Here is a 22601-nt window from a genome sequence, read left to right as displayed (position 1 = left end):
TGGGGCGTGGATGCCCTGGCCCCAGGGCGTGGGCACCTCTCTGGGTCCGACTTTGCCTCCGCCAGGACAGCGGCCTCCTCCTGTTAGCCAGGCTCTGCGCCTCGGTAGACAACCTTTCAGTCTGTGGTGGGTTGACCCTGGCTGGACGCCAGGTGCCCGCCAAAGCCGCTCCATCACTGCCCTCCTCAGCTGGAGAGGGGAGAGAAAACACGACGAAAGGCTCGTGGGTCGAGGTCACTCACCCGTTACCCTCACGGGCAAAACACACTCGCCTCGGGGGGCGGGGGACACGACGGGAAATTAATTTATTAGCAATCAAACCCGAGTAGGGTAATGAGAAATAAAACCTGAATCTTAAAACGCCTTCCCGCCACCCCTCCCTTCTTCCCGGGCTCAACTTTACTCCCGCTTTCCTCTACCTCACCACACGTTGTCTCTGCCGCTCCTTCCTCCTCAGGGGGAGGACTCCTCACGCTCTGCCCCTGCTCCAGCGTGGGGTCCCTCCCACGGCAGACAGTCCTCCACGGACTTCTCCAACCTGAGCCCTTCCCACGGGCTGCAGTTCTCCACAAGCTGCTCCAGCGTGGGTCCCCCACGGGGTCACAAGTCCTGCCGCCAAACCTGCTCCAGCGTGGGCTCCTCTCTCCGCGGGTCCACAGGTCCTGCCAGGAGCCTGCTCCAGCGCCGGCTCTCCACGGGGTCACAGCCTCCCTTGGGCGCATCCACCTGCTCCACCGTGGGGTCCTCCACGGGCTGCAGGTGGAGATCTGCTCCACCGTGGACCTCCACGGGCTGCAGGGGGACAGCCTGCCTCACCATGGTCTTCACCACGGGCTGCAGGGGAATCGCTGCTCCGGCGCCTGGAGCACCTCCTCCCCCTCCTTCTCCACTCTCCTTGGTGTCTGCAGCGTTGTTTCTGTCACATACTGGCTAGCGGCGGGTCCGCCTTGGAGCCGGCTGGCATTGGCTCTATCCCACATGGGGGAAGCTTCCAGCAGCGTCTCACAGAAGCCCCCCCTGTAGCCCCCCCGCTACCAAAACCTTGCCACACAAACCCAATACGGAATTAATGCTTCCTGACCGTACCTTCTTCCGCGCCTCATTTAGGCACAGCTATACAGCTACAAAGAGCCCCTGTTTGGATAGCTCTTGGCAGCGTTGACCCGTTCCTCCTATGGCTGCTCCTGCCCACTGACAGTTCATTATCCGTGGCCCTCATCTGCTTTCCTGAATTTTCCTTCCCCTCTGTGCCCCAGTCAGTGGTAGGGCTTACGGAACTGTGGCAGCCTTTTCACATCGTTTCTCTGTTCACAGCTCTCGCCAGTACTCCCCACCTTGATCCCAGCGGGCACTTTCATTCTCTACTTAGGTGAAGTCATTCCGGTAGAAGTCGCTTTATTCCGCTGCCAAAGTCCCAGTGGTCAGGCATGCGGTACTGTCCTTTGCAGTTAGCCTTCGGGCCACCCGCTGATACTTGAGTTACAAACAAATCGATAGGCTCCTAGAGAGACTAGAAGACCTCCAGTCGTTTCAATGTCTTTGTCCTTCTCCCCCGGCTTGGGTGTAGCCACCGCTGAGCCAGCCTTGTACCCTTTGTGCCCATGGAGTCACTGGCACCTGAAGTGTTCATCTCCAAGTCACCGATGTCACTCAGTGTTGCAAATTTGACCCTATGTCCTGGGGATAACAGTATGCCTTACCACGCTCCGGGACTGAAACTTCATCCCCCCCCCCCCCGATACCTTTTGTTCAGAGGCAGCCTAGGACCCGAATGAGAACAGAGGTGTTAATTAGGGACACAAGCGTACGCTGTTCTTTCTGCTTTAGCTGTGGCAGCGGGCGTCACGGAAGCGAGAAAAAGCAATGAACCCCAACACTGTAAGCAGTTAGCAGCTAACAGCGCACTAGCAGGAAGCAGCAAGTTTCTCCATCCAAAGAAAGAGGTACAGTAAGGAAAACACTGGGCTCGAGGGTTTTGGTTAAAAATAGTCCAAGAAGGAGGTTTGTCTTTGCGGTGTCAAAGATTTGCTTCCAAGGCCACAGTTCCTACGGCAAGGAGTTGGGTATTATTGAAGCCCCGCCAAGTGGGTTTCTGCCGTTTTACGTTAAAGAAACACCGGAGCGGGAGACTCTTTGAAACGGTCCGATCTTCCGTACTTTACTCTGAAGCAGTGGAGATAAAGGAAGATGTTCAAGCTGGACAGGTCAGAGAGCGCCATGACGCTGATGTCACCAGCTGGAGGAGCGGTTGGCAACCGTGGAAAGGTAACATTCTATACCGGCTGGCAACTGCCTTCGTCGGTTCAACAAGCCTGGAGAAGGTACCACCTCCTTCGTTCACGTGTATTTCGCTGTCAGTTGGCGTTTTGTTCCAAAAAAGCAGCAGAGCTAAGGTCCTGAAGGTCCAGTTTTTGAAAGGAAACTGCTGCTTTCGGGATAAGATTACGATTGGCCTGAATGCTGGTAGCTTTAACGTTTCCATGTCTGTTCTGCCGGTATTAAGAGAGTGGAGGAGAAGCACACGAGGTGAAAATGGCCGCAGTTGGGAATGACCGCTCTTGCCATTTCTATTCCCCCTACGCACAGGTAAGTGCTGTAGCTTTTAGAGTGGTTTGTGTCCTTGACTTTCTTGATACACCCGTGTTGAAAGGGAGGTTTATTAGGTAAAGGTAGAAGTTGATACGTCGCTCTGTCTGGGTCATGGCCGCACCTGTAGGTCAAAGATCTGATTTTCGGCAGCGGTGAGAAGAGCTAATGCTCACCTAAACCGCGGGCAATTAGGACTCCTGCGAACTGGGCTCCGATACTCAAGGGACACATCAGTTAAAAACCGCGCATAAAGTTCACTCATCGCTCATCTTTCTTACTGAATCAACGTTACATTGATTCTGAATAAATAGGCCACGTTTATCATCTCTGCTTAGAGCCACTGCCTGAATTTCTGCAAAATCGGGTACTTAAAACAAAGTCCTTCAACATGGGTTTGCCCTTCAAAGCAATATTTATATGCCACGTGGTAAAAATCCAGGGGTGGGTGTAGGGCTCGTTGTTGTTGCATCCCTTCCAGCATCGGGGATTTAGGCGTTAATGCCTGGGAGATGGGCTTTGGCTCCAGACCCCAGCGTGTCTCAGTGGATGGCCCAGCTGTACTGGCTGCAGCCCAAAAGTGGCGTGTTTTTGTAGGAGATGCTGCTCCTACACCCAGCTGCTAATGTCTGGAAAAGTGGGTGAAACTTACCTTCGAATAGTCAAATATTCCCCAGTGTGACTTTGCTTTCCTCTAAAAACTGACACAGAAAGTCGCTAAGAAATACCCGGCAACCTGGCATTTACAGCTCTCAGCTGGGATGTAGTTCATATCCAGGGTATAAACCTGAGCTTGTATCTTCAGGGTAATGGTCATGAGCAGTTGCCTCTTTGGAATGATGAGTTCATCATGTGCTTGAGGAAGATACCTCGGGTTAGAAGCGAATTGCATAATCAGAGGCGATGCTAAAATCTGTAAACTTTAATAAGGCAGAGCGACAGAAAAAGAATTTTAAGCATGACTAACAAGAGTGACTCTCGTTGTGAACGTGCTATCTCTGCGATAGTGTGCCAACTTCTTGGCTGGCGACGTATTGATCAACAGAGGGAGAGCAGCACTGTGATTATATGTGTGAGTAAAGCAGCAACCATTAAACAAATAATTAAACAAATCCACGTAGATATCCTTTTTTTCCCATTAGGCTTGTGGTTGTCACCTATAAAAGCAGCCGGGAGATGGTGTGAGCGGTGTAACGACAGTAGTCTCAGAACATCAATTCCCAGTCTTTCAGTGTTTCAGTTTTTGTTGGGAATCTTCCCGGGTTTTGCTTCTTACTCCTTATTTTCCCGTAGACCCACGTCCTTTGATAGTAAGAGAGTGCTAGTGTTAAGACTTGCACTTGCACAGCAGATTTCATGTGACATTGACCTGATTAGCCCACTGCGCAGGAACGGAAAGGCGGCCACCTGTCAATTAAGTGACTAACAGATTTTTTTTCTTCCCAGCATCTCACGAAAAGTCTGCAGCACAGTAAGTAGACTGCTTTACTCCTATTCTTATCTAGGAACAGTTTTACACCATGAAAGCTCCATAGACCTAACTCGAGATAACTTCAGGGGTATCTGGAGCTGAAGATAACTTTAAAGATAACTGTAAATGTTCCAAAACATCAGAGCGTGGTCCCGCAAAGTCTTAGTCGTATGTTCATCACAGCAGTACACCGCGTGCTGATCCATTTAGTCCGTTTTTAGTGTTTTATTCACAATATCTGAAAACCGTTTTCTCCTGCAGCAAAAGTACAGCAACATCTCCTGTTTGTGGGAAACACAACCCGTAGGCTGTGTGAGGATCAGTTGTGCCTTCCGTCACAGCAAACCTCGTATTATAAATGGACTTTTTTTGCCACCTAGCAACAGTGAGTAGAACTCTTTTTTCTCAACAGTTTGTTCATTAATACACGCAAATGTCCTTCCGGTGCTTACTTCCAGTGCTTAGGTAATATATATGTTAAGGTCAAGAAATGTACCATGGCAAACCGATGCGGTATGATGTGCTATCCCAGCAAGCTCAAGGCAAAGAAAGGAATTGTATTGGCATTTGAGTAGGGTTGCCACATCAACTTGTTTAGCTGTCATGTTACGGATCTTCCTAACTATCAGTTACACGAAAGACAAAGTCACAAACGGCGGTTTAGGTTGCTGAGATCCGTGGAGGAAGACTGTTGCTTTGCTGGGGTATTGGCTGGATTAAATCTCTCTAGTAGCGAAAATGGTTAGTAGGCAGGTAACCACTTAAGAGAAACAAAAAGTAGTGTGTGTGGTGGGGGGAGGAGGTTGGTAGGGCCGCTAGTAGCAATATCTGTTGACGGAGCACAACATGTTACCTGGATGAGCCACCCCTTGTAGAGGTAACATCAGATTACAGTGCTGTGTGTGCAGATGTATTTCCAGTTCATCGTTCTGAATAAATTCTTCAGGCTTGAACATTGGATGCAGGCTATTGAAGTACAGTAACAGTGTGTGGGCAGTACAGTATCTGAAAGTCAGAGTATTTACGGAAAAAACCACCACTGTAAGTTGGGTTCCTTTTTCCCTTTCGAAGAGGAGCTCTTGTCTAGCAGGAGTCCGGGTAGACAGCTGGAACCTGGAACAGGGAAAGAGTCCAGGGCAGGGAACCAAGACAGGTGTCAGAAATCAGGCGGAAGCAGGAGGGAGAGCAAGTCAGCGTGACTTGTCACAGATGCGTGAACAAGTGGACTGAACTGTAGTTGTTCGTGGGCCTGATCTCCGGAGCTGGAGACAGGTGTCAGAAGAGAAGTCCAGAAAGACCTCTAGTCAGAAGCAAACACCTTGTGTTCCTGCAGTTCCCCCGGGAAAAGGCAGCCTGTCATAGCTGGGCGTGTTGAGCCTAACTAACCACATAGGACCACGGCAAGAACTTGAGCGCTGTTTCGACGAGTGCCCGTACTGCTCTTAGTGCAGTTCCCACATCCACAGCACCGGCCCCTGGCAGCTAGTGCTGTCGTAAACACCACGTAGGCACGCTTGTGGGTGCGGTGTGAGTCAGAGACTATGCCCAAGAGGCACTACGGACAAGGGTATCCTGTAGAAGAGCAACGTCCAACGATCAGAACGAGAAAATGGACGCAACCCTTTTTCTTTTTACGGCAATGTGCATAAATTCAGAGTCCGTGTGCTCCACAAGAACACTGCAAACATTAAAACTGCATTTATTCGTTTTCATGCTTAGAAATCTTGTTAAGCTGACTTAAGTTTGATTTGGCTTACGCTACCCGGAGCTGAGAATATCCTGTTGGGGACACTGAGAAAGGCTCTACCAAGCTAAAGTGTTGTCTCTTACTTTCTCTCGCCTGAGACACAACAAATCCCATCTGCAGCAGTGTTATTAAAATGGGCTTAATATGATACACACGCTGCTCGTAGGCAAGCAAGAGATGCACAAGAATAACAACAAGTGGAATACAGGAAGATGCCCATGCCTCGTCTTATTCCTCTGAAACTGGACAACATATCCAACTTCAATGTTTTTAATACCATGCACAGAACCCTGATTGTGTCTATAGCTGCACGTTGGTCAGCTTGAACAACGCAATCAGACTCACCATTTTTCATCATTTTTCTTTTCGGACCGTTGCATTTCCTGGCTCTCAGAAAATGCTATCCCAGTGCTGAAATAGTTTTGCTGGGTAGATTACATTATGGGTAGATACAAAGGCCTAAGGAAAAGAGTATCTTTTCTGACTTTCTCCTGATTCAGTGTAAATTATTTTCACGAACTTCATAGTCTTTCTCAAAATCTACATTTTGTACTTAGTCAAGAGAGCTGTGATTCAGAAAATTGATAGGGAAAAAAAAGTCTACAGGCTAAAACGGGCTAATCCTGTGCTTAGCACTGCTAAATTCTTCAAAACTGATGCCGTGGGGAGTGATACAGGCCTGCCTATTATTCGGCATGTTTAAAATATTTTCCCAGGCGGGGTCCTCAACCCATTTGCTCTCTTCAGCCCAGGTATTCCTAATCACACGCCTCCCGAGGTTGTCAATCTCTCTCTGTTTTTTCATACTTTCTGTAGTTGGAAGATGCTCCTTTGCCAACCTCCGCAGAAGGTTTTTCCTAAAAGGCACAACCTGCCTATTTAATGATCCCTTCAGTATGAGAATGGTTTCAAAACTATACCTGCTGGTCTCAACCTGGGTGCGATATTCTAGTTCCCTCCTCATAAAATAAATGCAATGTTCTTTTCTGCAGATGCCCCGTTGCAACAGGGTGTCCAAGGAGGGATTCTGCATCCAGCCCATCGTCAAGAATCACTCAGAAATCAAGAGAATCTTTTATTCCCAATTCACCCTCCACTGATTATAAACCTCAACGACGAAGACGATGATGAAGAGGACGATGAAGAGGAAGAGAACTGTAAACAGTTTTTTTCTTTCTTTTACAAGCAAGTAGAGTGGGCTTTTTCGACTCTCGCAATGTACTTCACAACTGATCGATTACAATAACCGTTACATTTTTAGAAAAGACTTGTTGACAAGTTTTTGAAATAGTTCCCCGCTAATCTTCAAAGTGTCGGAACTGGTAGTCACCAGATGTGAGTGAGGCAGCACGTTCTGACTCCTGTCAAATGCCTAGCTGTATATTTCAATAGGGCTGTAATTCACCTACCTCTCTTTCATTAAATAGAGTTTAAAATGTGCTCCACGGTTCAGGTGGCCATCAAATACTCCTCAAAATGCCTCGAAATTCGGGGAGGAAATTGCAAGTTTAGGAACCAGGTACTTCTTTGCTGGGAAACAAACTGTTGAACAGGGGCTGTACGCACTCGTCACTGAAGGTGAAGTCACAGGTTTGTTCACAAGAGAGAGTTGTGTGACTTCCACTTAAATGATTTGTTCAACTGATTTCCTAAACTCTGTAGGCAGTCCCATTGTATTACAGAAAGTTATTCTTAAACCTAGCAAAGAGAATCCATGCAAAACTCTGCACTAGTTTAACTGAATGTGTATGTGTGGGGTTTTTTTTTTGTTTTTTTTTTTTTTTTCATTTCTACAATGTAGTTAAACCGTTGACTGTATCTCACTGGGAGAGGAGAGATTCACAGGGCAGGAGTGAATTGCACATTCCCGGAGAGCGAAAGTCAGAGAACGACCGACTCTCACGCGTGCACTCCGCAAATTACTGTGCTAGTTCTCAGGCAGCCCCAAGCTGCTTTTCACTTTCCCCCTGCCCTTCAGGTTGGCTGGCAGGGCTGCCTGTTAGCGCTTCCTAACTCGCTTTCAGTCTGAGTAAGCCGCATTAATTTAAGCAATATACAAAGTAGGGCTTTGCTGATCTTAGTAGCCTTAACCGAGACGGGTAAGGAGCACTCACTTCACCAGCTCTGCCGGCAGACATTACAGGAGAGTAACTTTGGGCAGAGGTCTTGTGACAAGCACTCCCTGCTGACATGCTTAATCAGAAGATTTCCTTTTGGGTGTAAAGGAAGAAGGATTATTTTGGCAATGGCTACTGAAGATGTTTTTGAAGCATTTGAAATCAACAAACGTTAGCTTCTTAATACGTGTGGTAACTGCAATTCCATTGCACTTGGAAAGGCCTAACATTAAGGAATCATTTTTCTGTCCAGAAAGAGAGGTTGCGGTCAGAAAAACCAAAACCGTGACCGAAATGGAATTCCTTATGGTGTTTGATTATCAGGAAGTGTTGAAGGGCTTTGTATAGATACCTAGTAAGCTTCTAAAAATATCTCCTACAGATGTTTCTGACTGGGTGCCTAAGACTGCTGCAGACATCGAAGAGGAAAGAGCAATAAGGGAAATATGCTATAAATCTGGTAAATATGAAATTAGCCACTCTTTCCTAAACAGCAGTGCTGACAAGAGAGTAAACGTTGGGGTTTTTTTCCCTCTTGGGGTACGTCTAGGAGAGTATTACAGGATTCAGTACCCTCACCAACAGCAATCCACAAAAACTGCGTCTTCGCCTCGGGAAAACGAGCTATTACCCTTGGAAGCTACCGAGCGAGACTTGCAGAAAGGCAAGTACTTTTCATCTTCTTGGACAATGTTTACCACTTTTAAAACTACTGTTGCAGGGAGAAACTATTACACAGATTGCCCCGCCTCCACGCTTTTTTAGTTTAGTGACAATAAAAGGTAGCCTATTACAAAGAGCATAACAGTGCCTCAGTAAGTTTTCCCCATATATGTGTGTGTGTGTGTGTGTACAGTGTCACACACGTGGTGACTACCTGCATCGATTGCAGATGGAAAAGGTAGAAATGGGCTATTAACCCTATGCGTACTGTCCTGAGATACACAACATAGGTCTTTCATATAATTTTTCTTCAAGATCAAGATTTGTGTAGTCTAATTTTAACCCCCCTAAGGTTAGGAATGTAGTTTAAATTTCTCGTCTAGGCTCTGCGTTGTAAATGGAGAGAGACAGGCACTCTTAGGGGGCTATTTCTTGCATCATAAGATAGTGCCAAAGAAAGGGGAGATGAGTCACTTTCCCAGAGGTGCTCCGCGCTCGCTGCTGGCTGTCTTGGGTGTCTAGCTGAGGAAATGGAGCGACACATCAAACTTCTACAGAACTAAATTTAGATTAAATAAATACCCCCTTGAAGCGTCTTCTGAAAGAGATCCGCAAAAGAGTTCCATTTTGTTTTGAATGTTGGGCTTTACCCAACAGAATCAAGCTCAAAGGAATACAGATTAGTAAGTATTTACCTCCCTTACTACGTTTCTCCTTCATTCTTGACCAAGTGGCGTGACCGAGAAAAATCTGTATTCGTTGTTTTAGTGAGTAAGTACTATCTAATTCCATTTTAGGAGAGGGAGAGATGTTCTTAATATAACAAGACACCAGAGTCATCAGTCGATCAGTCATCAAAAATTGCTGGGCAGAAAGATGACCTGCTACTTCTAATTAAAAAAAAAAAAAAATTGTTTAGTTTCACAGTAGTGTAAATTTCAGGGATAAAACCGCGATAATACTGTTTTATGTAAAGCAGAGTTGAGTAGGAGGATGTGCTCATAAAAAGCGGGAACGGAAAAATTGTCTCCGTGTCATGCTTTTTCGACTGACGGTCTTTGCCTGCCTAAACCGCTCAAAAGAATCGGGCAAAATTGTTTTCTTCTTATTTCGACGTTTAAAATGTTTGTTATTGAAATAGTTTTGAAAAGCTATTTCTGGCAAGTATTTGGATACAGTTAGACTCCAGACGCGGGATCAGTAACAAATACACGACTACAGCTTTTAAGACATGTCTTTATTTACCGTTAGATACATTCAGAGAAAAGGATAGAGATGTTTCCCCAAAGCATTTCTTCAACTGAGTTAGTTCTCTGAGGCTTTAGGGACGATGATGACGCGCATCTTGAAAATACCATAAATTCCATCAGGTAGGGCTCACAGATATCGTTCCTGAGCAGTGAGAAGCTAAAGAACGAGCCGGTAACGTGTAGCTGGTTCTTTACTTTGGAGCCAGAGTCTTCTTTAACCTGTGCATGATGGTATTAGAGAGCATGAGAGCTACGCATCAGCTACGCTCGACAGGATCCAAATAACTAACAAGAGAGAAAGAAGAATATCAAACGAGAGGTTACAGGAAATTGCACTAAGCTAATCACTAGCTCACAGAGGTGGGAGGAAGAGAACGGCAGTGCCGTTCCCTGGGCTTACACACGAGCAGCTAAAACATTCTTTCTGTTGCCTTTCCAGGTGAGGGTACTACAACTCCTACAAAACGTACTAACACAAAAAGGGGCGCAGAGACTTCCGGAAGGAGAGCACCAACAGAGCGTATTCCCAGAACAGATCGCAGATCCTTTGAAAATGGAGGTAATATACTTCAGCATCAGCTTCTCCTTGCTGGACGTCCGGTGGTAAATAAAATAACTGAATGTATTTGGATTGGACTATCCACAAAGAACATTTTTTTCATCTTGTCTTCCAGCCTCCAGTCTCCCGCAATATGTCACCTTCTGAGTAATAGCACAACATTCCTGTTTGTTTTTTCACTTCTAGGAATTCACACTTCCGACCCCACAGTGAAACCAGGTGACCGACAGAGGGGTCGGGGTAAGGATGATGGAACTGCTGCTTCTATCCCTTACGTGAGGGAAACTGGAAGAAAGACTTATTCCAATTCTTCAGGACCTCCAAGATCAGCATACGTAGTCTACCGTACTGTCACCGTCAGCCAAGAACCAACGTCCAACGGATCTACAGGTGGGCTCCTGCTTACGCAGCATTCTTAAAACGCCTCCAATTTACCTGTCTGTATTGTGCTGCTTTCGATTTTGTCCCCGCAGGTGAATGTGACGCTATTCATGCCTACCTACGGGCAAGGGTAAATTTGATCCCGCACAACTGTCCTAAGTAGATTGCAGCAGTATCCACAGGCAGAAACGTAAAGCTTTGTAAAGCTTTACAGTTAGTCAGACAGAATATTCATGAGCAGTAATTGAGCCACCGTCGCAGCAGGAATTCATTTCTCTGCCAACAAAGAGGGATGAACGCGATGATGCGCTGATGTGCACTAACGTACTGATCCCTAATATTTACAGCACCTCTTAGGTGATTTCTTCTTTTGAAGTATTTCATAAACCTCGGAATAGTCCACCTTTAGCTTCTCGTTTTGCTCTAACTATTGATAGCAATAGTACTAGAAGTAGTTTTGCAGTAGAATTTCAGTCTCCTCTCAAGAAGCGTTTCTTGTCCAACTTTTTTCCTCCTCCCAGCAGGGGACGAATGACCTTGCTTTGCGCGGCATTTTGCCACAACTAGGATTTCACTGGAGTTTTGATTGTGATGGCTTTCTGGTTATTGCCATTATTTAGGATTATTTCTCATCTTGAATAAACAAGGCCTTGGGTCTAATTCAAACGTCTGTTTTCGATTTAAATGTATCGATTGAAATACTCTACTGTCCTCTTGATAGGACGTACTATGCCATCAATTTGACAAGAAGCCTACAGGTGGCATTCTGAGTCTTGTATCTTTCTTTTCGGCAGTCTGTTGCAGATGCAACCATAATTTTACACCTTTCGCTTTTTTTTAACTTGCTGCTATAGCGTCACGCAATCTAGTACCTCATTTGGGTTTTGTTTGCCTTTCTACTTTCCCTTTCCACGGTCACTCTGGATCATTGTGGTTTTTCATCTGTCACTTCATCAAGGCATTTAGTGGCAAATAATTGAAACAATCCTAAGTTGAGGAAGTGATTTCATCTTGCCAGCTGCAGTCTCCTCTCTTAAGCTGGGCTGCATCTCCACCTTGAGGTGCCTCCCTGCCTTAATTTCCAACAAAAGGAACCTCCTTCAGACAGAGTAACCCCCGCTTTAAGAGGAATAAAGTGAAGTGAAATGAATCCCGACATCACTGCTTCGTCTCGGGGACGAAGAGTTGTGGGGCTTTTCTTTTTGCTTTGAATGTCTGCTTTGATTAAATGTGGACAGATTGGTAGAGAGATTACAGAGAGAACGTTCTTAATGTGAAGAATACCTCTTACCCAATTTCCAGGTTAAGAAAAGGAGAGCACATTTCAAAAAAAAGGTGAGCAGCATTTTTGTCACAAGAGCGACCGTTACCATTTTCGCTACCTTTCTTTTCAGCAGTACCTGAGCCGTACGGTGGGAAACGCTCCAAACAAAGGAATCAGCTTGACACAAAGAGGAGATTTTGGACCCAAACGGAAAACTATGGTAATACTTACATGTTGTGTATCAACGGAAAGTTGTAGGATTATTGGGCAATTAATAATTTGAATCAGTGGCATTAAGCTGGAATTAACAGGAAACAAGAGTATTAATGAGATGAAGTTTTAACCAAATTTTACAGAAAACGGTTCGTCAGTAGGCAGCTTACTCTGGCGCAAAATCAAGTGCCAAGCACACAACCGTAATATTGCCTTGCATCTAGTGCTTGCACAGCCAGAGATGAAACAGGAGGCTGGCTTACGGGTTCACTTAATCTAACAGCAACTGATGCCTTTGGGAAGATTTTCAACACAGCAACATTCACGTTCTTCCAGTCAAGGACGTCCGTGGCAGAACCGCCGCGTTTGGAAGATCCTGTGGGCCTGCTGAAAACGCTGCAAGATGGCAAATGATCTTTAAAGTACTAGAGAGAAAGTCTGTATTTAACACTAGCTTGTATTTCAGAGAGGATGTATGACTCACCCGATGCATTAATTGACACCTCAGCCAACGTAATATTGAATTCACACATCAGACTGAGAGAGTCTTTCCTGAAATGGTAGCTGAAATTAAGAAACAATGCGTATGTTTTTTCTACAGACAAATATACCTCGGGATCTTACAATGCACCAACTTGGAGGAAAAAAACCCCACATGCAAAAACGTTCGCCAGGTTCAAAACAACCATTCAGGTAACTGTTTGAGAGAAATTTTTACAGTTCAGTCTTTTTAGTAAAAGTGGCATGTCGCTCCCCACCGAGGGAATGCAAAATTGCTCTTAAAACTCCCCCAACCAAAACCCGCGAGATTCTAAGCAGTGCCGAGTACTCTGACAGAGCAGTTAGTAGTTTTGTTTGTTTGCAGACATGTAATTTTGCCTGCCTAACTAGCCCGTGATTCCTAGTTTTTCCCCATATTACTGACATGAAAGCAAAAGATGTGCCCGCCTTTAAAGCGAGGAGCTACAAGAAGTGGGGTTTGGCTTGTAGCACTGGGCAAAGCAGAGCAGAGACTATATGAGCGCGATCTATTTGTCCCTCTGCTTGGCTGCTCGTGAAGCATCTGCAATAGCTGAACGATGATCAGCCGAGGTCCAAATTCATAAAAGGACTCGGGCTACAAACCCTTCACAAGATGCCCGAAGGACCGTGAATACATTTTACAGCCGTCTTGAAAGCAGAGATTAGAGCCTCTATCTCGTGTCTCGCGCCGAAAGCTTAATTCTTAAAATGTTTCTGAAAGAGCACGTAGTTTTCCTCTAATACATTATGCACAAAACGTTCTGCATATCTATTTGGACAGCAGAGCCAAGAAGACGTGGAAGCGAACAGAACAGGAGAACGATACGTAGACAGGAGAAAGAGATGAAGCGAGTGCGTCACTTCACAAGAAAAATCTAAATTGAAATACGGAAGTTATCAACTGGAAAAAACAAAGCTGATAAAATGGCAAATTCAAAAAATATGTTGGAGGAAGTACATTGTAACGTTTAGAAACTGATTAAAAATTAAAAAAGTGTTCTCTGTATGGTCACATATCCACTAAGTTTAGTCTGTTACAAAAATCTGACACTTGAAATGATTTTTATAGACTATGGCTGTACACCAGAAGACTGATAGTAAAAGATGTCCTTAGAGAAAAAAGTCCCCAAGTAGAGCCTTCCCCTATTTTATCTGACAGATGTTTTAGTGCATAATTACTAATATGAATAAATACTATTTCAGAGTTTCAGAGGACTTTTCATGTAAACAGCAATAGTAATGCATTCTAGAAAGTAGATGTGTTTGTGTGAAAGCCAGATTCTCTAGCTGTTTGCCAGACGTTTGGGGGCTCACTCTGAGTTTGATCTTGAGATTTTGCACTTTTAGCAGGGCAGCAGAACTGTGTTGTGAACTAAATGAACTTCACAAGAAAACTCTCAGAATTAACTGAAATATGGTTTTACACACTTTGTAAACTAAAGTATAAAAGCTTGGGTAAAGCCTGAGTGGAAGACTGATAAAAAGAACACTTTAATATTGCTTTCTGAATCAAGAAACCTCATACTAAATTGTTACATATATGTAACATATATGACTTCATATCTTTGTCTCAGACGTTTTTCCATTTTTGCATTTACCTGACCTTTGGTCATTCTTAGAACATCATCAGTTTTGGAGGAGAGCCCTTCAAACTTCTTTCTGTAACACTGGGACCCAGTAATTGTTTCGGTGGCACCCGTAACTGTGACTATAAAAGCGTTTTGCTTCCTTGGAGCCTTTTCTTCATCGTGACTGTTTAGAACATGAGGATGGATCAGATACCGTCCAGGGTGCCTTCTAGTTGAAATGATTCTATCGTTCTATGAGAAATATAGTCATACATTTCTCTATCCTACTTGATTGAGAATATCTTGCATAAACCTTGGGTGGTAATGGTGTAATTTTTACTCTATTTTGAAATTTAATTTTTAATAATTTAAACTTGCAAAACGCTGTAGCGGTTGTAAACAGGTATGCAGTTGGGCATCACTTTCCTTAACTGCAATAAGAATAGAAAAATCTAGAGTATCTGGTTTAGCTGAGAGTTACAAAACGGACAAGAAACATCTTTTTAAAATGAAGGACTAAGTGTATCGAAAATGTTTCCCCCCCTCTAATTAGACATTGGAGTTCCAAATTGTGGCACATGATGCCTTGCGGCAACATTTTATATGTTGTCTGCCTGAGGAAATTTAAAATCTTAATTCTGAGGGATATTGTGTCCCGTTATATGCGACCTCCTGCCTGGCCTCGCCTTTATCTAACGGTGCAGCGAGAAGAAGTTCTCATGTGAACATCCTTTTTGTTTGACAGTAGAAATGAGGAATAGAGTTGGCTTCTTTAGGAAAATCCTGTAAGAGCTCAAATGACCAACATGGGCTAACTTTTCCATGCACGGGATCTACAGGGTGTGCTAGGCCATGGTGGGAGGCCCATTCGACGTTGCACAGCTTGGGGTTCCCAGCATCTGAAGGGTCATATGATTATCTATACTATCCTCCATTTCTTTTTAGTGTGATCTCAAACACCCAGCATCTTAAGAGATGCTTTATAGAATCTGAGCGCCTTTGCAACTGGGATCATAAAGAACTAGCACCTTCTGGTGCAATTTAACCCACCTCCCCACCCTGAAAAGCCAACCCAACAAGCCAAAGCCAAAAGAAAATAGTTTTCTAGCACGTTAACACGCCAATATTCCCAGCAAAGGATCGAGCTAAGTGGCAGGCCCAGCTCAAGGGAAAGACAAATAAATGCAGGAGGAGAAGGACGTGGCCATGAGGGCAATACTTGGCTGATCCTGGATTGTTGTGGAACCGCAACCTCAGTACACTATCTCTTCCCTTTTCACTGGAGCTTCCTGTAGAGAAATTACAAATGCTGTTCTCTTAGTCATCACTTGCTCAACCTGGCTAGTCACAGACACTAAGAAATACCTCATCATTATACAATAAATACATGGCTCAACGAGATAGTAACAGTTCCTGCCAGCTCTCAACTGCTCTTGGCCGAAACCAGCGGAAGGGAAGGGATCAGTGCTTTGTGTGGTCAAACCCTTATCCAAGACTTCCCTTTCACAGCTTCAAAGGCACTAAGACCCACAAAAACAACAAAAAATACAGGCGTGTTTTCCAGACCACAGACGCATCCCCTATTACGTTCCTTAATCCCCTCCTGCCTGGTTGTCTCTGGCATGAGGGCCCCAAAGAGGAGCCCAAGGAAAGGGAGGATATTCAGCATTTCATGCAGGGAGGCCCTCAAGACTGCGTGTCTGTGTTTTCACATATGCGCTGCATGACACGTCCCCCACGCTGGCTTAAACTAACAGCACTTGAAAATAAGCCCCGAGACACGAGAATCGTTGACACCTTTCTTCAGCTTGTTTGTCGGGTTTTCCATCCAGCCCGGCCCATAGACAGGCTTGCCCTGGAGTTTCCAGAGGGGTAAAACCAGCAGTTTCCTGAGGTCACCATACCCTGCAGAGTACTGAAATCAACCGCATAAAAGGCAAGATAGGACTTCTCACTCGTCACCAGAGAAATTTCATACCCAAAGGCACCCTTTAAAGTCATCACTTAACTACTGTAGATCAATCCAAAATCTAGCCCTAGAATCTTGCCTGGTGTAATACAAAGTTTCCTCACAATTTCAGGTAAAGGCAAGAACCCCAGCGATGCAGCGAACCACACTCGTCGCGTTTTCCTCCCAACCTCCACACGTCTTGTAATCCTCCCCAAGGAAATCAGGCACCCTCTATCACATAAATTCTAGTGTGCAAGGAAGATTTCCTAATAAGAAATTTTAAAACGGGAATACTTCCTCCACTGGCATGCTCGCTTAGACCATGCTTCCTGGACTTCAGAGAGTAAAATCTGTAACAACTTTAGAAACACCTACTATGTTTACGGTAACTGTTACTTTGTGGTCAAGACCTTTAAGCAGGCTGGAATTCACAACAGCTGCAATCCAGTAAGTCATACAATAAAAGTGAAAACTAAGTAAAACAAGGCTTCTAGTCAGCAGGAGAAACCTGCATACGGACCTTCCTTCCTACCTTCATAGGCAGTTACGTAACAGCAGGTTCCGGCCACCTTTTCAGTAGGAATTGCATTGTACGTATCTGCCTCTAACGCCTTTCCAGTTACAGTTTCAGTTGCCAACACTTGAAACGGCTGAAAAGAAGACAGGTGTTTTAAAGCCTCGTCAGGGCTGTCTTACTGCCTCGGTCTCGTGCGGATTCTTGCTCCTTACAGCTGGCCCCCCTCTAGGTCCAGTATTACACATTATAGTGCTGATTTCTAATACTGTCGAAATACACCCTTGTTTCTTCAAGACATGACGCTTTGGAAAATGCCCTAAGACAAAAGAACAAAGGCAATCTACTTGCAAACTCTCTCCCTCTTTTAATCGTTCTTGATGAGTATTTAGAGGTGACTTTGCCTTCCACTTTACACAGTGCATATAAACTAGAAGGGTTCCAGTCCAACGCTGCAAAATGTTGAGATGTGTCTCCCTGCCTCACGATGGCAACAGAAACTCATCGTGACTAGCTGCTCCGAGCTTTCAGTTTGGAGCGGAAAGTCAATGGCACCGTGTTAGTGCAATGCACGGACCTGCGGAATGCAAGGTGGCAAAAGCGTCCCGGTGTTAAATACTTAGGAGCAGTGCTGCCAACTGAACGCTTTCCCGCTTACAAAGAGCACAGAAGGAAGTGGGCCGGGGTCTGAAACAAATACCCAGCCACAACTAGTCCACACTTCTAGGAGGACTCCTGCAGCTAGGGCTTCTGTAACACCTTCACTGCAAACATGTAATCCCTTCTGTTTGGATTCCAATAGTCTCCTCGATAACCATCACCCCGCCCTCCTCTCGCCCCAGCCAATTTTCACTTGTAAGCTGGTCACGGTCTCTTCCTGCTGGCAAAACACAAAGCGAGTCCTTGTCTTGCAAAAGTCTCCAAACAGAATTCGGAAGCCGTAAAACGAGAACAACCTTCTACATGCTTGCCTGACATTACGTGGCTGCTTCATATTTTAGTCATCACATGTGGAACCACAACATACAGCATACAGGAAGATTTCACGAAGGTGACATGGAAAAGAAAATTTCCAGGGCAGGGAGGAAACATGCCCGTTGGTTTTCCCACCACCACCCCGCTTCTTCCCTAGCAGTCATAACCCCCTCTATTATCCTTGCCTGCGCTTTGAAAAACAAGAAGAATAGCATCTACACTGGTATAGACCTAATCCCCTGTCGGCTTGTCCCCTATGAAGGAACAACAATGTCGGGAGCTACCCTTACACGACCATTATCAAGGTGGTGTTGGTACTGAGAGTTCAACAGTTACGTTACTGACGTTTTGGCAACCACTTCAGCTCTTCCGTCCAGAAGCCAAACACCAACGGGAGAAAGTCACCCAGATGGATTCAAGTGCACTACGCAGCCGACAGACAGCAGTTGGTGCTGCTACTGCAGTCGGGAAACACAAGTCGGAGGTCTAGAGCTAGACAGGTGAATGCCACCCCAATCTGTCCCGACACTGCCTCTTACATCTCGGGAAGAAACAGCTTGGATCGGGCTCCATTACTTTCACCTTCGTAAGTATCCCGCGTCTGACAGCCTCAAATGAATTCTTCTGTCATGGGCCTGATATTCCTTTGGTCACAAAAAAAAGACCTTTTCTTTTAAAAAAAAGGAAGAAGAGACACAAGCTGATTTTTCCCCCGCAAGGCTCACAGGCGGGGACGGCAGGATGGTTTTACACAAGCTCCCAGGGCGGTCATGTCGCAGTGGCCTCAGTCCTCGCCATGACTGTTCCCGACACTTAGAGAAAGCAAACACAACGTCACGGTGAGCACCTGGGTGCACTTGGCAGGAAAGGAGCGGGACAGAGCTCAAACGGCTCCCACACGACCTTTCTTCCCCGCATTTACGGGGGGGGGAGCCCCATGGAAAACGCTGCCGTGCATTTCCCTCAAGGTCTGGAGAGAAACCTCTCCCCACTCGGGTGTCCCCCTCCCCGCAGCCGGGCCGGGCCGCGCCGGGCGGGTCTGACACGGTCGGTGCTGCTGCCCGTCCCCCCGGCTTCGCTCCGCTCCGCTCCGCTCCGCCCCGCCGTGCGGCGCCGCTACCCGCGGCCCAGCGACTCCCCCTGCGCCCGGCCCCGGCCCCGGCCCCGGCCCCGGCCGCGCCGCGGGGGCTGCGGCCCCGCCTCCCTCCCGCCCGGCCCCGTGCCGCCCCGGCCACCTGGCGCTCCCGCTTGGCCGACGGCTCCTCCTTCACCTCGGTCACGAACAGACACGGCACCTGCCGCTGCACCGCGCCCCGGCGCCTCATGGCCCCGCCCGCCCGCTCCCGCCGCCGGCCCGCCGCCGAGACGGAACTGCGCCTGCGCCGCCCCGCGCCCGCCGTGCGCGGCGGGAAACCGAGTCCGTCGCCGCCCGCCGGGAGCCCCGCGACGCACCCCAGCGCCGGGGACGGCGGGGCGGGGCGCGGTCGCCTCTCTCCAGCAGCCCTCGGCGAGGCGGTGGCTCCGCCGCCCAGCCCGGCCGCGGGCCTGGGGCAGCTCCGCTTCCCACAGCGGCGGCTCCCGCCGCGGCAGGGCCGCCCCGCCCCAGCTGTGCTCGGCGCCGGGCTGAGGCGGCCGCGTGGTGGCCCGCTCGCGCGCCGTGGCGGCGGCCGTTAGCCGCCGGCGGTGCCGTTCCCCTGGCCTGGCAGCCTTTCCTCAGGCTGTCTTTTCTGCTCGCCGGGGTGCCACACGCCCGGGCCTGGGGCGTGGATGCCCTGGCCCCAGGGCGTGGGCACCTCTCTGGGTCCGACTTTGCCTCCGCCAGGACAGCGGCCTCCTCCTGTTAGCCAGGCTCTGCGCCTCGGTAGACAACCTTTCAGTCTGTGGTGGGTTGACCCTGGCTGGACGCCAGGTGCCCGCCAAAGCCGCTCCATCACTGCCCTCCTCAGCTGGAGAGGGGAGAGAAAACACGACGAAAGGCTCGTGGGTCGAGGTCACTCACCCGTTACCCTCACGGGCAAAACACACTCGCCTCGGGGGGCGGGGGACACGACGGGAAATTAATTTATTAGCAATCAAACCCGAGTAGGGTAATGAGAAATAAAACCTGAATCTTAAAACGCCTTCCCGCCACCCCTCCCTTCTTCCCGGGCTCAACTTTACTCCCGCTTTCCTCTACCTCACCACACGTTGTCTCTGCCGCTCCTTCCTCCTCAGGGGGAGGACTCCTCACGCTCTGCCCCTGCTCCAGCGTGGGGTCCCTCCCACGGCAGACAGTCCTCCACGGACTTCTCCAACCTGAGCCCTTCCCACGGGCTGCAGTTCTCCACAAGCTGCTCCAGCGTGGGTCCCCCACGGGGTCACAAGTCCTGCCGCCAAACCTGCTCCAGCGTGGGCTCCTCTCTCCGCGGGTCCACAGGTCCTGCCAGGAGCCTGCTCCAGCGCCGGCTCTCCACGGGGTCACAGCCTCCCTTGGGCGCATCCACCTGCTCCACCGTGGGGTCCTCCACGGGCTGCAGGTGGAGATCTGCTCCACCGTGGACCTCCACGGGCTGCAGGGGGACAGCCTGCCTCACCATGGTCTTCACCACGGGCTGCAGGGGAATCGCTGCTCCGGCGCCTGGAGCACCTCCTCCCCCTCCTTCTCCACTCTCCTTGGTGTCTGCAGCGTTGTTTCTGTCACATACTGGCTAGCGGCGGGTCCGCCTTGGAGCCGGCTGGCATTGGCTCTATCCCACATGGGGGAAGCTTCCAGCAGCGTCTCACAGAAGCCCCCCCTGTAGCCCCCCCGCTACCAAAACCTTGCCACACAAACCCAATACGGAATTAATGCTTCCTGACCGTACCTTCTTCCGCGCCTCATTTAGGCACAGCTATACAGCTACAAAGAGCCCCTGTTTGGATAGCTCTTGGCAGCGTTGACCCGTTCCTCCTATGGCTGCTCCTGCCCACTGACAGTTCATTATCCGTGGCCCTCATCTGCTTTCCTGAATTTTCCTTCCCCTCTGTGCCCCAGTCAGTGGTAGGGCTTACGGAACTGTGGCAGCCTTTTCACATCGTTTCTCTGTTCACAGCTCTCGCCAGTACTCCCCACCTTGATCCCAGCGGGCACTTTCATTCTCTACTTAGGTGAAGTCATTCCGGTAGAAGTCGCTTTATTCCGCTGCCAAAGTCCCAGTGGTCAGGCATGCGGTACTGTCCTTTGCAGTTAGCCTTCGGGCCACCCGCTGATACTTGAGTTACAAACAAATCGATAGGCTCCTAGAGAGACTAGAAGACCTCCAGTCGTTTCAATGTCTTTGTCCTTCTCCCCCGGCTTGGGTGTAGCCACCGCTGAGCCAGCCTTGTACCCTTTGTGCCCATGGAGTCACTGGCACCTGAAGTGTTCATCTCCAAGTCACCGATGTCACTCAGTGTTGCAAATTTGACCCTACGTCCTGGGGATAACAGTATGCCTTACCACGCTCCGGGACTGAAACTTCATCCCCCCCCCCCCCCCGATACCTTTTGTTCAGAGGCAGCCTAGGACCCGAATGAGAACAGAGGTGTTAATTAGGGACACAAGCGTACGCTGTTCTTTCTGCTTTAGCTGTGGCAGCGGGCGTCACGGAAGCGAGAAAAAGCAATGAACCCCAACACTGTAAGCAGTTAGCAGCTAACAGCGCACTAGCAGGAAGCAGCAAGTTTCTCCATCCAAAGAAAGAGGTACAGTAAGGAAAACACTGGGCTCGAGGGTTTTGGTTAAAAATAGTCCAAGAAGGAGGTTTGTCTTTGCGGTGTCAAAGATTTGCTTCCAAGGCCACAGTTCCTACGGCAAGGAGTTGGGTATTATTGAAGCCCCGCCAAGTGGGTTTCTGCCGTTTTACGTTAAAGAAACACCGGAGCGGGAGACTCTTTGAAACGGTCCGATCTTCCGTACTTTACTCTGAAGCAGTGGAGATAAAGGAAGATGTTCAAGCTGGACAGGTCAGAGAGCGCCATGACGCTGATGTCACCAGCTGGAGGAGCGGTTGGCAACCGTGGAAAGGTAACATTCTATACCGGCTGGCAACTGCCTTCGTCGGTTCAACAAGCCTGGAGAAGGTACCACCTCCTTCGTTCACGTGTATTTCGCTGTCAGTTGGCGTTTTGTTCCAAAAAAGCAGCAGAGCTAAGGTCCTGAAGGTCCAGTTTTTGAAAGGAAACTGCTGCTTTCGGGATAAGATTACGATTGGCCTGAATGCTGGTAGCTTTAACGTTTCCATGTCTGTTCTGCCGGTATTAAGAGAGTGGAGGAGAAGCACACGAGGTGAAAATGGCCGCAGTTGGGAATGACCGCTCTTGCCATTTCTATTCCCCCTACGCACAGGTAAGTGCTGTAGCTTTTAGAGTGGTTTGTGTCCTTGACTTTCTTGATACACCCGTGTTGAAAGGGAGGTTTATTAGGTAAAGGTAGAAGTTGATACGTCGCTCTGTCTGGGTCATGGCCGCACCTGTAGGTCAAAGATCTGATTTTCGGCAGCGGTGAGAAGAGCTAATGCTCACCTAAACCGCGGGCAATTAGGACTCCTGCGAACTGGGCTCCGATACTCAAGGGACACATCAGTTAAACACCGCGCATAAAGTTCACTCATCGCTCATCTTTCTTACTGAATCAACGTTACATTGATTCTGAATAAATAGGCCACGTTTATCATCTCTGCTTAGAGCCACTGCCTGAATTTCTGCAAAATCGGGTACTTAAAACAAAGTCCTTCAACGTGGGTTTGCCCTTCAAAGCAATATTTATATGCCACGTGGTAAAAATCCAGGGGTGGGTGTAGGGCTCGTTGTTGTTGCATCCC

The 22601-nt window shown here is 47.9% G+C and overlaps 1 protein-coding gene and 1 long non-coding RNA gene across 2 annotated transcripts; one reads left to right on the top strand and one right to left on the bottom strand.

Annotated features, from left to right (window-relative positions):
• Positions 1-2532: 2532 nt before the first annotated feature.
• LOC143155612 (uncharacterized protein C12orf50 homolog) lies at positions 2533-9323 on the top strand. The gene is made up of 6 exons (XM_076328581.1): positions 2533-2586; positions 4319-4442; positions 6797-6961; positions 8304-8381; positions 8472-8589; positions 9242-9323. Exons 1-6 carry the CDS (start codon positions 2533-2535, stop codon positions 9321-9323), a joined length of 621 nt encoding a protein of 206 aa, XP_076184696.1.
• A 477-nt stretch (positions 9324-9800) lies between these two features.
• LOC143158261 (uncharacterized) lies at positions 9801-19110 on the bottom strand. Its single transcript, XR_012994945.1, has 2 exons — positions 19017-19110; positions 9801-10119 (listed from the first exon to the last, which is right to left on the bottom strand). It is a non-coding gene; the product is annotated as an uncharacterized LOC143158261 (long non-coding RNA).
• Between the last annotated feature and the right edge of the window lie 3491 nt (positions 19111-22601).

Source organism: Aptenodytes patagonicus, chromosome 1 (genome assembly GCF_965638725.1).
Source record: "Aptenodytes patagonicus chromosome 1, bAptPat1.pri.cur, whole genome shotgun sequence".
Classification (NCBI taxonomy): Eukaryota; Metazoa; Chordata; class Aves; order Sphenisciformes; family Spheniscidae; genus Aptenodytes; species Aptenodytes patagonicus.
The sequence above is the reverse complement of the archived record's forward strand: the minus strand, read 5'-3'. Positions and strand labels throughout refer to the sequence as shown.

What these genes read in the sequence shown, in the direction of transcription:
- LOC143155612 (XM_076328581.1), top strand. Translation starts at nt 2,533, where the DNA reads ATGGCCGCAGTTGGGAATGACCGCTCTTGCCATTTCTATTCCCCCTAC. An exon ending in CGATGAAGAGGAAGAGAACT is followed by an intron (nt 6,962 to 8,303) that starts GTAAACAGTTTT and finishes TATCTCCTACAG; the next exon opens with ATGTTTCTGACTGGGTGCCT. An exon ending in GGAAATATGCTATAAATCTG is followed by an intron (nt 8,382 to 8,471) that starts GTAAATATGAAA and finishes GGGTACGTCTAG; the next exon opens with GAGAGTATTACAGGATTCAG.